Below are 15,993 nucleotides of genomic sequence, written 5' to 3'. Positions count from 1 at the left end.
AAATAGCGGAATATAAACGTCCAAATGGACAAAGAGAAAATAGCGGAAACATAAATAATATGTCCAAGTGGACAAAGAAAAATAGCAGAAACATAAATAATATGTCCAAGTGGACAAAGAAAAAATAACAGAAACATAAATAATATGTCCAAATGGACAAAGGAAAAATAACAGAAATATAAATAATATGTCCAAGTGGACAAAGAAAAAATAACAGAAACATAAATAATATGTCCAAATGGACAAAGGAAAAATAACAGAAATATAAATAATATGTCCAAGTGGACAAAGGAAAAATAGCAGAAATATAAATAATATGTCCAAATGGACAAAGGAAAAATAGCAGAAATATAAATAATATGTCCAAGTGGACAAAGAAAAAAATAACAGAAACATAAATAATATGTCCAAATGGACAAAGAAAAAATAGCAGAAATATAAATAATATGTCCAAATGGACAAAGAAAAAATAGCAGAAATATAAATAATATGTCCAAATGGACAAAGGAAAAATAGCATAAACATAAATATGATGAATGATAAAATAAAGTATAAAGCAAGAAATATAAAGAACAATATAATAAAATGCGGAATTTAAAGTTAATTGTTAGTATGTTAGCACGTGAATCATCTTGAAGCTAGTCAAGTATATTCACGATGTTAGTGAAGATCGATGGTGAGTGAATGATGATCTCGGATTTAAAATTAATGAAAATTTATCAGAAGCTTGATAGAATCATAGCGACTACACGATAAATTTCCAAAAGTCTTAAAACAACTGCATACAATCTCTGCCATATTTGATCTTTTATTCTGATTCAGGACAAAGGAAAAAGATAAGAAACAATATCAAATAATATACAAAAATAAATATAAAACAAATTAAACTTAATTCATTCTTTTTGTGATTTTTTTTTGGAATTTGATTTTAAGTTAATTAACAAGCTAATTAAACAAATAATTATACAAATAATTAAACTTAACAAGAAAAATATTATTTTATATGTCAAAAATTAGATTATAAAAAAAATATAAACCTAAATCTAAAAGGAAAATATTTTTGGAGTTTTTTGATTGGTTAAAAATAATTAAAAAAGCAATATTTACATAATTACTAATTAATTAAGCAATATAAATTAATTATGAAAAGAAAATAAAATATTTTTATGTTAAAAATTAAATAAACATTTTATCAACTTAAAACTAAAATTAAAACATTTTTTTTTGAGAAATTGAAAATATGCATAAATATGGAGTTTTTAATTCATGAACTCCTAACACTACTACATATTAAAAATTACATTGTACTTACTCTATGATGTTCCAAGAGTGGAATAGAGAGATTGAAATTGATTGAAAGTGGCTATTTGAATGAGCCTTGATTTTTACAAGTTTCTTGAAACTTTTGAAAAATATAAAACTTATGCTATGCTTTTGGAGTGTGTTGTTATTCTTCTCTTGTTCCTCCTCCTCTTTTTTCCCCCTTTCTTGAATGAAGAAAATGAAGCTCTATTTATAGGCAAAGAGTTTGATCTTGGAAGCCTTGCAAGTGGAAATTGTCATGATTGATTTTGTGGAAAAAATATGATAATGGAATATTTTCAATGAGTGTATTTCTTAACCATGGTTAAAACACTCAAGTATTATTCTCTTCAATCTTGCAATAATATATTTAAGCATCTTGAATTGGTCTTGATTGGCAACCATAAGCATCTTTGATAATATCTTTGAATTATCTCACTTTAATTAAACTTTAAATGAATAAAATTTAATTAAAATGAAATAAAAATGTCATGAATGATGTATGGGTCGTGGATGCCCTTTAAACATATGAGAATCAAGATTGAATCACAAAAGAATTGGCCTTTTTGAAAAAAAAATCAAATTTTGGTCATTACTTGTTTCATGCATTCTTCCAAAAAAGGTCAACTTCATCAAGGCATATATCCCTCAATTTTGATCCTATGAAAGTGTTCTTGTACTTTTTGGAAAGCCCAAGATGTCCTCTACAAGCCACTTTGGAAGCGTTTTTGCATTTGGAGAAGTTATCTTGATGATATGGGCTTTGACAAAAAACTGCTTTTTGTTGACTTTGAAAATGACCTGTAATGTTTTGGCTTATATCTCCTAGGCGGAAGCATTTCTTGACCTTGGTCCCAACATCAAAGTTGCAGAGAATTGAATTTCCTTGAGAATGAGCTTTGGTTGGAATTTTTCTGATAAATTATGAGAGAGTTATGGTCGGTCAAAGTTCAGTTGACTTTTAGGTAAAAAACTCTAATTTTGCAATTTTGAGTTTTGTCGATTTCTGAACTTTTCTTGATGAATTATGATCAACCATTGATCACATGATGAATCTTTTGACAAAATATGGATGTTGACAAAAAATTGCATTTTTGACTGTCTGTTGACTTTTTGGTCAAACTGGTCGTCTGTTGACTGTTTGAGCTGTTGACTGTGCGTCCGAGCGAATTGAAGTTTGAAAATTTGTCTGGTGGTACTTTGAGACATATGAAGATCCATGAAATCCATTTGAGGTCTCAAAAACTCGTTCTCCTGGAAAAAAACAAAAACCCTAATTTGGCGCTTCTGGCGATCTTGAGAGTTGTCTGCCTTAAACTGAGCCATCCTTGGACTTGAATATTGATTGAAGGAACCTTTGAATCTTGAGAGAATGTTGAGCCTCTTGTGGGCCTCAAAACCCTGAATTCTTCAGCTTTCTCTTGATCATTCTCCTGTCTTTTTAACACACAAGCAACAAACTTTTTTTCTTTTTATTTTTTGTTAGTAAATAAAAATATGCATGATGATAAATGATAATGATAATGATCATGATACTTAGAAAAATGATGGGATCTCAGAGGTCAAAAATTGGGGTGCAACAATGAGGACGGTGAATTAAGATGGATGATCAGAGTTGCGCAGCTGAAGCATGATGTTCCAGAGTGTTGTGTTTCCTTGTAAATAGTGCTGATTGAAATAGGATTTCTTGTAAGTCATTGGTCAATGATGAGCTGAGTGGTTATCGGTCAAGTTATGTTGTCAGATTAGTATTATAATAATTTAGTCGTTGTTGCAGTAATGTTGTTGTTGGTTACCGTAGGTGGCGAGTGATATCCTGAGATATCACGAAGTTGATTAAATTGGTTACTTTGAGGTTATTATGGGAGTGACCTGACAAAATGATGATGTGGAATTAAGTTGAGGTTGGAGATGGTGGATAGAATTTTCGAGGACGAAAATATTCTAAGTAGGGGAGAGTTGTAACACCCGGAATTTAATTTATTTAATTAAATTGTATAAGGAAATTATTTGTTGGAATTAGTCGAAGTTAGAATTATTGGCATTATTATAAGAGGCGTAATTGGAATTATACGTTGTGTTGGGCGGATAAATTAATGATCGAGAAATTAGTCAGTTTAATCGGAGAATAATATTAGAGATAATATTACTATAATGGACTATTATTAATTTAAGTTGATTTAAGCCGTAGAGAATGATATTGAATATGTTGAGTTGGTGGTTCGGACGATTTATTTTATAGTCGGTAGTTAGTCAATTTGATGGAGAGAAATAATAATAGAATTAATATTATGGATTATGAGAGTGTTTTATTTAAGTGGGCTTAGACGTTGCGTTGGTGATAGCAATCACGGGGGTGTTAATTAGTAAGCCCAAATGAAGATTATAATTATAATAATAATTATAATAAAATAAAGGAAATCAGAAGAGAAGTTAGGTCTCAGTAGACGTGGAGAAAGAAGAAAAGTTGGAGAAAGAGGAGAGGTGAAGAAGAGAGCCATGGCGGAAGAGAAAAGCTAGAGGAAGTCCAATTTTCGTAGCAAGTTTCTGCAGTGAGACACCTTAGTAAAACGAACGTTTCTCCCAATCCAACCGTTGGATCGTCGCGGTTCTTGGACACAATGTTCCAGACTCGTAGAGGTAACTTTTGACCGGAGCGATTTTCGTTTTGATGATTTTAAGTCCGTCTGACAAAGTGATTTCCGAACAGGTTTTTGGTGCGTCTCTGCATGTTGTTAGAAAAGATTTTTCGGAGAAGAGTTGGAAGCGGCGGCATAAGCTATGGCAACCGGGAGAGTAGAGAAATCTCATATCCAAGGTAAGGGTGAGGTTCTAGCTCTATAAACGGGATTATGATGAATGATATGTGGGGGTTATGATTGTATGGATTGTCTCTATTTTGTATGGTTGTTTGTATCTTTGAGATTGAATTTTGTTGATGTTGAAATTGATTGATGTCTGTGAATAAGGTTATAAAAGTTCAATCAATTGTTGTGGGAAATTAACCTAGGGTTTATAATTATTAGGGATAAATAACCTTCACCCCCCTGCCATATAGGCGAGTTTTGAGTTTGCCCCCTATTAAATTTTTTTTAAAGGATGCCCCCTTATAAAACCCAGATTACAAACTCACTAACCCCTACACTCATGTGACGCTGAGTTGGCTAGGTATTATCCCTGTTGGCATTTAATTATTTGCTGACATGGAAATGATTTGTTTATCTTTGTTGCCAGGTCATACACATTTCAAACTTGTCAATAAACTTTTCAGATTCCCCCCCGTGAATGTTAGGGTTACTATTTCTTGCAAGAACACAATTTGGGGACGACGGCGCTTAGGGTTCCGGTTTGTTGAAGACGACGACGAAGACAATGCAGAAGAAGACGAAGGCAATGCAGAAGAAGACGAAGGCAATGCAGAAGAAGAAGAAGACTTCGCAGAAGAAGACGAAGACTTCGCAGAAGAAGACGAAGACTTCGCAGGAGACGAAAGTGAATACGGCGGCTGAGAACGGCGGCGACGATGCGGTACACAGTCAGGTTAGTTTCAAAATATCGTTAATCTGAATATTGATTAGAGTCACTGAAATAATATTTAATAGTATCGCATTTTATTTCAGAATTTGTCACTTTTTAACGTTGTATTCCACCATGGGGGAGAGTTTGTAAGAATGGGTGATGGTGAAGTCGTATACAGGGGTGGTTCTTCGACAACAGTTTATAAGCAAGAAATGGAAACGTGGAATCTGAGTAAAATTGGTAATCTGGTTAATGGGTGGGGATACTTAGATGGGTCGTACGTGTTGTGGACTAGAATATATGCTATTGATAAAGATTTTTTTCAAATCAAGAGTGACGATGATGCATATGATTTGGCTGCTTATGCTGTTGGTGAGCAAGTGGATGGGGTTATGTTTGTTCAACATGATGTAAGTGAGGTAACATCTAATGGGAGACCTATATGTGTGAATGAGGTTACTGAATTGAATGAAGATGTCAGTGATGAAGAAGCTGTTGAAGGATTGAATGATAGTGAGGATGAAAGGACTACTGCTCTTGTAGATGGTTTTGGCTTGGATGGACCTGATGTTACTATACCAATTAGGGAGGGCCCAACAATGGATGGGTTGTCACCTTGTCCCAAAAAGAAGAAATTGGAAGATGAGGATTATGTTAGTGAGGAGTTAGATAGCTCAGATCCAGATAATTCTGAGGATGAAAAAGGGCCTAAGTTTGAAAAGTTTAGAAAAGAGCAATTTAATAAGGACTTTAAATTCAAGTGGGGTATGCAATTTAATGCCCTTGATGACTTTAGGGAGGCAATTCGTGAGTGGACTGTTTTAAATGGGAGGGAAATAAAATTTGTGAAGAATGAGGGGTACAGGGTTAGGGTAGAGTGTAAGGCTAATTGTGGGTTTTCCATGCTTTGCTCTAGAGTGGGCCAGAAAGAAACTTTTGCCATAAAGACTATAAATGACACACATACATGTGCTAGGGTTTTAGAAAATAGATCTGCAAATTCTAGGTGGGTGGCCAAGTATGTAGTGAGGAAAATGCAAACAACAAACACAGTTAGGATCTCTGATATAATCCAAGATATGAGGCAAAATCACTCAGTGGGTATAACTATTGGAAGGGCCTGGAAAGCAAAGTTGATTGCTAAGAAGATAATTGAGGGAGATTCAGACAACCAATATGCTAACTTATGGAGGTATGCTGCTGAGCTTCAAAGAGTAAATGCTGGGAACACAGTGAAGATTAACATTGATAGACCAATCCCAACCATTCAGCCAAGGTTTGGTTCATTTTATTTTTGTTTTGATGGGTGTAAAAGAGGATTCATAAATGGTTGCAGACCATTTGTTGGGGTGGATGGGTGTCATTTGAAGACCAAATATGGAGGGCAATTGCTGATAGCTGTTGGCAGAGACCCCAATGACCAGTATTTTCCACTGGCTTTTGGTGTTGTGGAAACAGAAACAAAGGAAAGCTGGAAATGGTTCCTTCAGTTGCTAATGGAAGATGTTGGTGTGGATAAAAGATATGTGTTCATTTCAGATCAGCAAAAGGTTAGTATGAACTTTATAAATCTTTAACTTTGTAATATTTTGTAGTTTTGTAAAGTAACTGAGCATACACTTTGGTTGACAGGGTTTGGTAGCTGTTTTCGAGGAGATGTCAGAAAGAATTGAGCATAGACTTTGTTTAAGGCATCTTTATGCAAACTTCAAGAAGAAGTTTGGAGGAGGTGCATTGATTAGAGACATCATGATGGGAGCAGCCAAGGCTACTTACCAACAAGGATGGCAGCAAAAGATGAATGAACTTAAGGGAGTAGATCCAAAGGCTTGGGCATGGTTAATGGGAGTGCCTACAAATAGTTGGTGTAAGCATGCTTTTAGTTTTTACTCTAAGTGTGATGTACTAATGAATAACATTGCTGAGTCTTTCAATGCAACCATCTTAGTAGCTAGAGACAAACCCATTCTAACCATGTGTGAATGGATTAGAAAATACTTGATGAATAGGTGTAGTAACTCTGCATTGAAACTTGAGAAATGGCCACACACTATCATGCCAATACCTAGGAAAAGATTGGACACTGAAGTGGCTATGAGTGGGCATTGGTTACCTACTTGGGCCATGGATGAAAAATTTCAAGTCACACACTCCTATAACAAACAACAGTTTATTGTAGATATTACTAGAAAGTCCTGTACTTGTAACTTCTGGGAGTTAGTGGGCATACCATGTAGGCATGCAGTTGCAGCACTAAGCTTTAGACAACAAAATCCAAAACTGTTTGTTGATGAATGCTACTCTAGGGATAAATATGCACTATGTTATGGTTTTGCTGTGAGCCCTATCAATGGTCAGGAAATGTGGCCTGAGGTTGAGACTGAGGATCTTTTACCCCCCAACTACAAGAAAGGTCCAGGCAGACCTAGGAAACTGAGGATTAGAGAAACAGGTGAGGAAGGGGCTAGAAGAAGATTGCCTGGTGTAGCATATAGATGCACTAAATGTGATAAGGTTGGGCACAATGTGAAATCATGCAAGAGCAAGGAACAACATCCTAATGCTCTGAAGAGAAAGGTAATGGTCATCCTAATGTTTACTGTGATTTGTATGCTTATAATTCTGATGCTTATTGTAGCTTATTGTTTGTATTGTAGCAGAAGAAGCTTAGGTCTGGTGTAAGTGCAGGTGAAACAAGTGCCCCTGTTGATGGACCAAGTCAAACTGAGGCAAAATCTGGTATAAGTGCAGCTGAAACAGGTACCCTTGATGATGTCCCAAGTCAAACTGAACTTGCAACACAGACTGCCCCAAGTCATTCTGAACCTGGTGTAAGTGCAGCTGAAACAGGTGCCCTTGATGGTGTCCCAAGTCAATCTGAACTTGCAACACAGACTGCCTCTACTGCTGATGTATTTGGAGACATCACTGATGAGATGCTTGCAAGTATACCAGACATCAGTCAAGATGTCCAAACAAGCTCTGCCAAAAGTGTACCAAGCAAAATCAGCAAGGGCAAACAGAAAGTCAAGCAGGAATCCATCCCAAAGAGAAAGAGGCAAAGTGAGAGGATCAAACTTTTCTGGTTTTAAAAACCAATCATTGGTCGAGGTGCAGAGGATCAACCAATAACTTTAAGTGAAGAAGAAGATTGCAATGAAGCTCAAGGTGCAAGAAAGGTTGCTAAGAAGGCTAAGAAGAAGTCTGTCAATGATCTCTAGTCTATTTATGCTCTTTAGGCTAAGAAGAAGAATGTTATTTGTAACTTGTTATTTTGGTTCACTATTTTGGTACTCTTGTTTTGAATTGCACACTTTTGGTGCTTTGTTTTGAATTGCACACTTTTGGTGCTTTGGTTTGTAATGACAGGATCTACCTTTTGGTACAATATTATGTAATGACAATTGCACACTTTTGGTGCACTAAATCAAACAGCTTAACAGCTTAACAAGAGTCATCAAACTATTCAAACAATTTGGAATGAACATAAATCAACAATTTCATTCATAACATTGTAGCTAATCTCATACATCAATTGTTTGACAGTTACATAAAACTTCAACCTAAGATAAATTTGACCATTACATTAAGTTGTACATAAATGCAAACAACACCCAAGATAAAACAAGAGCAATCTTCAGCTTAACAGAAGTCTTCCTCTCTTCTTCAACCTTCAACTTGGCCTTCGATAATTTCTTCAAAACTGTTTGTAACTCCTTTTCCGTTTTGGCACAGATTTTACAGTCCCATTGAATATTACCATTCCGTTTTTGTGAGTCTCCATATTCATCATCCCATATAAACAATTCGCAGCTATTCTCATTCTGCATAAAGACAAAGGAAACAGGTATAAACAACCCAAAACCTACTGATTATAAACATTGGAGAGAAGAAAGAAACATGTTCAACAATGCTAGAAATTCAAACTCAAACTTACCCCAGCATTGCGACACTTCCAGAACTTGCGATTTAGGTTTCTAGCTGTCGACGAAACCCACATCTTCATAGCTAGGTCACAGCCGCATCTGGGGGGACCCGAAAATGTATTGCTTGTGCTGCTTCCAATCGATTTCCTAGACGACATACTCCTTGCAGCTGGGACGATGACTGGTTGAGGAAGAACAGGACAGATGAAGTAGATGAAGTAGAACAACGATGAACAATGGAGAGCACAATTTTGGGAATGAATCTGAAACCTAATTTTCCAATTACCAACAAGATAAACAAATCATTTCCATGTCAGCAAATAATTAAATGCCAACAGGGATAATACCTAGCCAACTCAGCGTCACATGAGTGTAGGGGTTAGTGAGTTTGTAATCTGGGTTTTATAAGGGGGCATCCTTTAAAAAAAATTTAATAGGGGGCAAACTCAAAACTCGCCTATATGGCAGGGGGGTGAAGGTTTTTTATCCCTAATTATTATTATTGAGGAATTAAGTGCAGAAAAACGGATTAATGTTGGTTGAGTATAACTATTATAGTGCTATGTCTCTGTGTTGGTCGAAATTGATTTGCAACTGAATCGAAGGAGGAAAATTGAGTTTTTGGGTTGAGTTATAGGGATTTGGTACGCTGGGGTTTGATATTTGGGATCAAAATCAATGTGTTAAAATTCATGTTTTATGATTCCAATTCACTACTATATGTTAGGTATGAATGAATATGCGTTTGTTTTATGAAAAATAATTGAATTGGTTGGATTTTAATGGAAAAATGCATAAAACCCGTAGCTGTTCCTGGGCAAAAATCTAGTTTTGGAGAAAACTTCAAAAATTCATATCTTTTGATCCGGAAGTCTGTTTGAGTCCCCGTTCGAAGCGCTAGAAAGCTAATAATGTGTATTTTCTTATAAAAATAGTTACATGTTCTGGAAATAAAATTTAATTGATGTGTAATGAAGTTTTGTTGTTTCGGTGTATGATACCGGTGTTTGCGCTTTCCGAAAACTTAGAAAATTCATAACTTTTGACTCGGGTGTCCATTTGACGTGCCGTTTGGACCTTTGAAAAGCTAAAATTATGTTCTATCTTATAAAAATATTTTCAAACACAGTAGATGAATTTTGTTGAATCGATATACATTTTCGTGTGTAATGTTGTGTAATTGTCGAACCGGGTGTACGCTATTAATCGTGTGCATGTTGTATGAACTTGTGTGATTGAATTGCATGTTGTATGAACTTGTATGATTGAATTGCATGTTGTTACTTCTGTTGTGTTGTTGTTATTGCTATAAGTTGTTGCTTCATACAATTTGTTGATATAAGTTGTTATCGATATGTTGACTAAGTTGTAGGCCTATGGCCAGTGTTGAAGCGACGTTGAGTACCTCTAATGTTGGTACAGTGTTGAATTGTTGTCGTCGTTGTTGTTGTGACGTTGTGGTTGTTGTTGCATGCATGCATTTGCATTGTTTAAGTTGGCTTTGATGGCACCACGTTGAAAAGTTGAAGGCTTATGCCTCGGCCTTAATGGCACCACGTTGAAGGCTTACGCCTTGTTGAAATGCCTCGATAACCTGGCATATGTTTAAGTTGGGAGTTTTACTCCAAATGGTACCACATGCATTTGCACAGTTGAGTCGCATTTGAAGTTGTTGTTGTTATTTCGTTGTTGTTGTTATTACGTTGTTGTTGTTGATATAAGTTGTCGTTGTTGTTGTTATAAGTGGTTGTTGTTATTAAGTTATGATGATTTAAATTGTGAAATAATTATTATAACTATTGTTATAGTTGTTGTTGCTAATTGTTGTTACTAATTGTTGTTATACTTGTTACTGAATATTGTTATCATAATTGTTGTTGGTAAATAATTATTATAACCGTTGTTGCTATTTGTTATTATAACTGTTGTTTGAATAAGTATGAAGTGGTGATATTCTATGATCTAATCTTAATATATTATTTATCATACGCTTGCTTATATTGTTGGATATCTCACCCCTTCTGTAATGATGTTACCTCTATGGGTAATTGAGCAGGTACTCAAGAATAGTTGTGGAAGTGAAGTAACTTTATGAAGTCTTTAGTTACTGTTAGTTCGAGTTGGTCTTGCTCTGATACGTAGCACTCGGGGGATGTTTATGTGTTGTTTCTAAGTTGTTGTTATTACTAATTGTTGAATAATTATAAATTGAACGATGTTTTAGTTGAATAAAGTTGCTAACTGATCTATAAGTTGGAAGTTGTAATTCTGTGGTTTTAATATTAAAAAGGTTGTTATGTTCCTATGAATAAATATGTTGTGAGTTGTTCAGCCGAATGCTATGTATCATATTAAAAGAAATACAGGTTGCTTTGTTGTTTTATGTTGAAATGTGACATCTTGTTATATGTTTGAAAATTTTAGCACTCTGATTTTTAATATAAATGTCGGGTAGAAAATTGGGTGTTACACCGTCTCTCACATTATTTTTTATTGAATAACCACGCTTCATGATCACATGCGCCTGAGATTTAGGTATCACCATACACCTTCAAATCTGAAACATTCAATCCTCCACCAAGCTAGATCTAACAACCTAGATTTAATCCCTATAACATGAGCCTTCTATCCAGTCATACTGAATCCTAATACTAATAAACTTAAATAATTTTAGTTAATTATTTGTTTTAATTAATCTCTTTTAATATATTTATTCATGTATTAATAATTATTTTTATAAATAAATTAGTACATGATAATAATATTAAAATGTCAATTTGTTGTTCGTTCCGATTAAATCTATTAATCGCTATGGGCAATAATAATTTTAATTAAAATTTTATTTAATTAAAATATTATTAATTTCTATTCGATTAAATGGTTGCGATTATCTTATTAGTCGCAATGATTAATCTTTCTATTTTTTCCCATTCTAATTCGTTGTTCTTTTTAATCGAACCAATCGATTGCGAGGGATAATGATACAAAGTTAATTCATAAAAATTATAAAAATACTATAATTCGTTATAAGTGATAATTGAATCAATCAATTAGAATTGGTAACGATACAAACTAATTATTAAAATTATAAAAATATCCTAATTCGTTATTAGTAATAATCGAATCAGTTGATTAAAATTAGTAACGGTGCAATTTCAAATCTGTTAACTATGACGATTGAATCTATTGATCGTTGCGGTTAATAGTGCAAAATTAAACTCGGGTTGTACGCCCAAACCTCAAAACACTTTTCAAACCTTTCAAAGCTTCAATATCAAACTATGGATTTTTATCCTAGGCTATTCAGAATGCCTTCCAAATCAAATTTCAAACTCAAAGGGCGTACAACTCGTCCCCCGAACTACGTTGACTCTGATTCTCCATAAGGAGATACGTAGGCACTTGGCAACAAGGCGAGTCCCCCTCTTCCAAACTCTAATCATGTTCAATATAATTAGCCTTTAACTCTTATTACTCTCTGTCACCTTTCTTTATAAACCTTGCCATAAACCTTTATCTTTGAAATGTTAGCCTTTAGGAAAGGGTTGAGGGTGCCTAACACCATCCCTCGACCTGAATATAGTATCTTACCCTGATCTCTTAACTGCGTAGGTTTCCTATTCGCCTTGGTAGAATAGGTGGCGACTCTAAAAGTCTATTTTTAGGGCAGGTTGCTACACTAAGTGCCACTCTCGTATCCGGTCGAATCCAAGCTTTTGGCTTCGCAAAATTCTTCTAGTTTCTCCTTCCCGACACAACTCTCGTATCCCTTTTCTATCCTCTTCTATGTACGAGCACTTCCATGTTCTCTTCTTTTCTCTACAAACCCTTATTTTCTTTTTACTTCTCACGTACAGCAAAACCTCCTTTTTCTTATAATCAATTCTGTTTTATTATAAACTAAACTAATAATAATTTTTTTCCAAACTCGCTAATGGGCCTATTATTAGCACACTTCCAATTTACTACTTACCACCACAAAACTAAATCCAATTCAATTCACAGTATAATCCTTTTTACGCTTCGTCTCGAATTCTCGGTCTAATTTTAATTACTCAGAAAATTCCCAAAACTCCAAATATTATTCCAATAATATTTCTAATACTGAAAATATTAAAATTCTCGATTAACTCTCGACCCGATATCCCGAACTAATACCAACTAAATCGTCCCAAAATGCGAAAATTTCAATAAACATCACAAATGTCTAAATTAAGCAAATAATTATTTTTTTGGGCGTTACAGTATCCGCTGGTATATATGGCATGGTCATCCTCGGCCTGCTGGTTCTCCAAGATCTCTTCATGTGCTGGCCTAGGTGGATCTCCAGGAGCATCGGATGTCATCAAAGGATGTGACACCCTATAAAACCATGTCACGTACCCATCTACACAGTGCCAGCTTTGGGTGGCCACCATACGCCGATACTCCTCAGGCACCAAATGATGCGCTCAGTCCTTAAATATAGCAGTGAGGCCCACTTGGATAACAGTGTCAGGAGCAACCTCAAACGGAGACCTCAGTATCATCTGCACACGTCCAAATTGTCTCATGCACCGCTCCGGCAGATACCTGACCATGGTGTTGGTCCCACATGCCAACCATCCAAAATATAATGCAATACGGTCTGATGAGACAACATTACCGTGATTAGTGAAGGGCATCCAATGGATGTTATCGTGAACAGTGCGGACGAGGTACACGCGATATGGGTCCACCTTGGTATTCCCCTTTTGGAGGACGTATCGTGCGGCCCTGGGCATGGCGCCATCGTACACAGGATCAATGTCAAAGTCGTGGATGCGGTGGAAGTATGAGATGATCCAGCCCTGAAACACAAATACGATAATATGTTAAAAAATATGAACCATAATTAAATGTGAAATAATTAAAAAGAAACGTACCGTAAGGAGTGTGCAAGATCCAGTCAACTGTCTGGTCCTCCAGTTGGAGGTTTCATTCAGCTTTTGGCATAGGTATATCAGAATGGCGGCCCCCAGTTCCACTCGTGAACTGTAGTCAGATCAATAAAGTACCGGAGATAAGTCATGTCGATGTAGGTTGCACTTTTGTCCACAAAGAGTGCAGTGCCTACCAAGAACATGAACCAACACCGCGGAGCGCAACAACGATGATACTCAACAAAAATCCTGTCACCCTCTTGCTCGGACTCTGCTGCCGCCACCAATTGGTTCTCATAAAGCTCTTTCAAGCTAGAGAACCGGATATGCGCCCCACTCGTCACTCTGCACTCATAATCTGCCATGTTTGGGTCCATACCCAGATAGTCCATCATCCACTCTACGGCCTTAACCCTCTGTATTCGAGAATGGTTCAATAACCTCCCTCTGATCGGCAGGTGGAGCAGACAGGCCACATCGTGTAGGGTGATCGTCAACTCCCCAACAGGAAAGTGGAAAGAAGACGTCTCCTTGTGCAACCATTCGAAAAAAGCCCCCTGCATGTCGTGGCTTATGGTATTATATCCGGTCATGCATAACCCGCCAAGCCCACTCTCAGCTACAATGTCATTAAACCACTGAGCCCGTGGTTTAAACAGATCAAATATTTTTCGCGCATGGTTCACGGATTTTATGGTCGTCCGTTCCATTCACAACAAAAACAAACATAAAAACAAAAAAAAAATGTTAGTTAGACCGTTAGAAGAAAGTGCAATAAAAACCAAAATAAAAAACTGTTAAATTATAAAGTGTAATTAAGAAAACTACCTCTCCCTCCTAAACACGTCGAGCGACGTGCTCATGGTAGTATATCAACAGAGATGTGTCTGAAGGCCTTCCGGGTAGTCCTCATCCTCATCGTCCTAAGCCTCCACCCCAGGTACCCCCTCCTCCCTAGGTACCTCCACCTCATATCCCATAACATAAATCTCATAAAAAAAGTTATACACTTTTTAACTCTAAAACACGTTTCACTTCTAATAGTAAATGACTTAAATATCACAATGTTTGGAAGAATATCATACTATTTGCAAGTACACACCGAGATCCCAATGGTTCAACCACATAGAGGAATACATCATCAAATCTAAATCCATCACTCTAACAACGGACACCTCATATCAATCTATCTAGACATGGCAACAAAATCCGTATCCGTGGGTATCCACCCGAACTCTCTCCGAAGTTGACGAGAAAAACCTACTTTGATTGAGTTTGAGTTTGAATTTTCCCCGATTATAAAATATAAAGACGGATCGAGTAATTGGGACACTAGTACCCACCCCGAATCGGTCCCGGAATCCGCCATGTTTATTTCATTGTGTATATTATTATATATTTTTGATAATTTAGAATATTAAATATGTGGCAAAAGTTATTTTGATTTGTATTTATTATTTAAAATATTTGAAATGTATATATGAATTTATTTGAAATTGTTTTATTTTATTATTTATAAAGTAATTTAGTTTTGGAAAAAAATAAGAATGTCTATTAAAAAAATTGATTTCGCTAAATAGAGGGTGGCGAGGCGGGGATACCCGAACCCGTTTGAGTCAGGTTTGAATTTTAATTTTTCATCCCCGTTTGAGTTTGGGGAAGGGAACGAAGATTGTTTGGGAATTCAAATTTGAGTTTGGAAGAGGTAATAATCATCCCCGACCAGCCCTGTTGTCATCCTAAATCTAGGGCTGTTCATGGTTCGGTTCTATCAAAAAACTGAACCGAACCGAACTGAACCATTATATAAAGGCATCCGAACCATACCGAACCGTTTTAATTTTTTTAGAACCGAACTGAACCAAAAGTTTTGGTTTGGCATAACGGTTCGGAATTCCGAACCGTACCAAACCATTAGAAGACAATTTTTACAAATCGAACCATTTACTAAAGAACCGAACCATTATACTTAATTTTAAATTTTTTTAATACAAAATCTATTTAAATTTATTTTTAGCATTTTCTTATAAACTTTTTTTAATATACTATTATACATAATTTTTAACTTAATTTCTTTTTATCTACATTGATAATCAAAATCCAAATTAATTTAAAATTGCAAAAGTCAAAACTCATTAAAAAATCATAAATTAGTTAATTTTTACAATATTTAGGACTGTTTGGATAAACAACTTATTTACAGCTTATAGCACAAGTGCTTATAAAATAAGCACTTATGAAAAAATTTGTATAAGTCATTTTAATAGCAAAAAATGTCATAAGCTATTTTGATAAAGTCTCGCAAACAGTGTCACAAAACTTATATCAGTAGATAAGCTCGAAAA

At 35.5% G+C, this 15,993-nt stretch overlaps 2 protein-coding genes across 2 annotated transcripts; one reads left to right on the top strand and one right to left on the bottom strand.

The window, feature by feature from the left end:
- Positions 1-6,343: 6,343 nt before the first annotated feature.
- Positions 6,344-8,042, top strand: LOC131622543 (uncharacterized). The gene is made up of 3 exons (XM_058893616.1): positions 6,344-7,398; positions 7,482-7,884; positions 7,939-8,042. Exons 1-3 carry the CDS (start codon positions 6,478-6,480, stop codon positions 8,040-8,042), a joined length of 1,428 nt encoding a protein of 475 aa, XP_058749599.1. The 5' UTR covers positions 6,344-6,477.
- A 266-nt stretch (positions 8,043-8,308) lies between these two features.
- Positions 8,309-9,199, bottom strand: LOC131605039 (uncharacterized). Its single transcript, XM_058877440.1, has 2 exons — positions 8,759-9,199; positions 8,309-8,645 (listed from the first exon to the last, which is right to left on the bottom strand). Exons 1-2 carry the CDS (start codon positions 8,903-8,905, stop codon positions 8,403-8,405), a joined length of 390 nt encoding a protein of 129 aa, XP_058733423.1. The 5' UTR covers positions 8,906-9,199; the 3' UTR covers positions 8,309-8,402.
- Between the last annotated feature and the right edge of the window lie 6,794 nt (positions 9,200-15,993).

This window comes from Vicia villosa, linkage group LG1 (genome assembly GCF_029867415.1).
Source record: "Vicia villosa cultivar HV-30 ecotype Madison, WI linkage group LG1, Vvil1.0, whole genome shotgun sequence".
Lineage (NCBI taxonomy): Eukaryota > Viridiplantae > Streptophyta > Magnoliopsida > Fabales > Fabaceae > Vicia > Vicia villosa.
The sequence above is the reverse complement of the archived record's forward strand: the minus strand, read 5'-3'. Positions and strand labels throughout refer to the sequence as shown.

Excerpts from the sequence above, each read along its gene's own strand:
- LOC131622543 (XM_058893616.1), top strand. The coding sequence starts at position 6,478 with ATGTCAGAAAGAATTGAGCATAGACTTTGTTTAAGGCATCTTTATGCA. Across the intron at positions 7,399-7,481 it reads CTAATGCTCTGAAGAGAAAG|AAGAAGCTTAGGTCTGGTGT; the intron begins GTAATGGTCATC and ends GTATTGTAGCAG. Across the intron at positions 7,885-7,938 it reads CCCAAAGAGAAAGAGGCAAA|AGGATCAACCAATAACTTTA; the intron begins GTGAGAGGATCA and ends GTCGAGGTGCAG.
- LOC131605039 (XM_058877440.1), bottom strand. The coding sequence starts at position 8,905 with ATGTCGTCTAGGAAATCGATTGGAAGCAGCACAAGCAATACATTTTCG. Across the intron at positions 8,646-8,758 it reads GGAAGTGTCGCAATGCTGGG|AATGAGAATAGCTGCGAATT; the intron begins GTAAGTTTGAGT and ends GTCTTTATGCAG.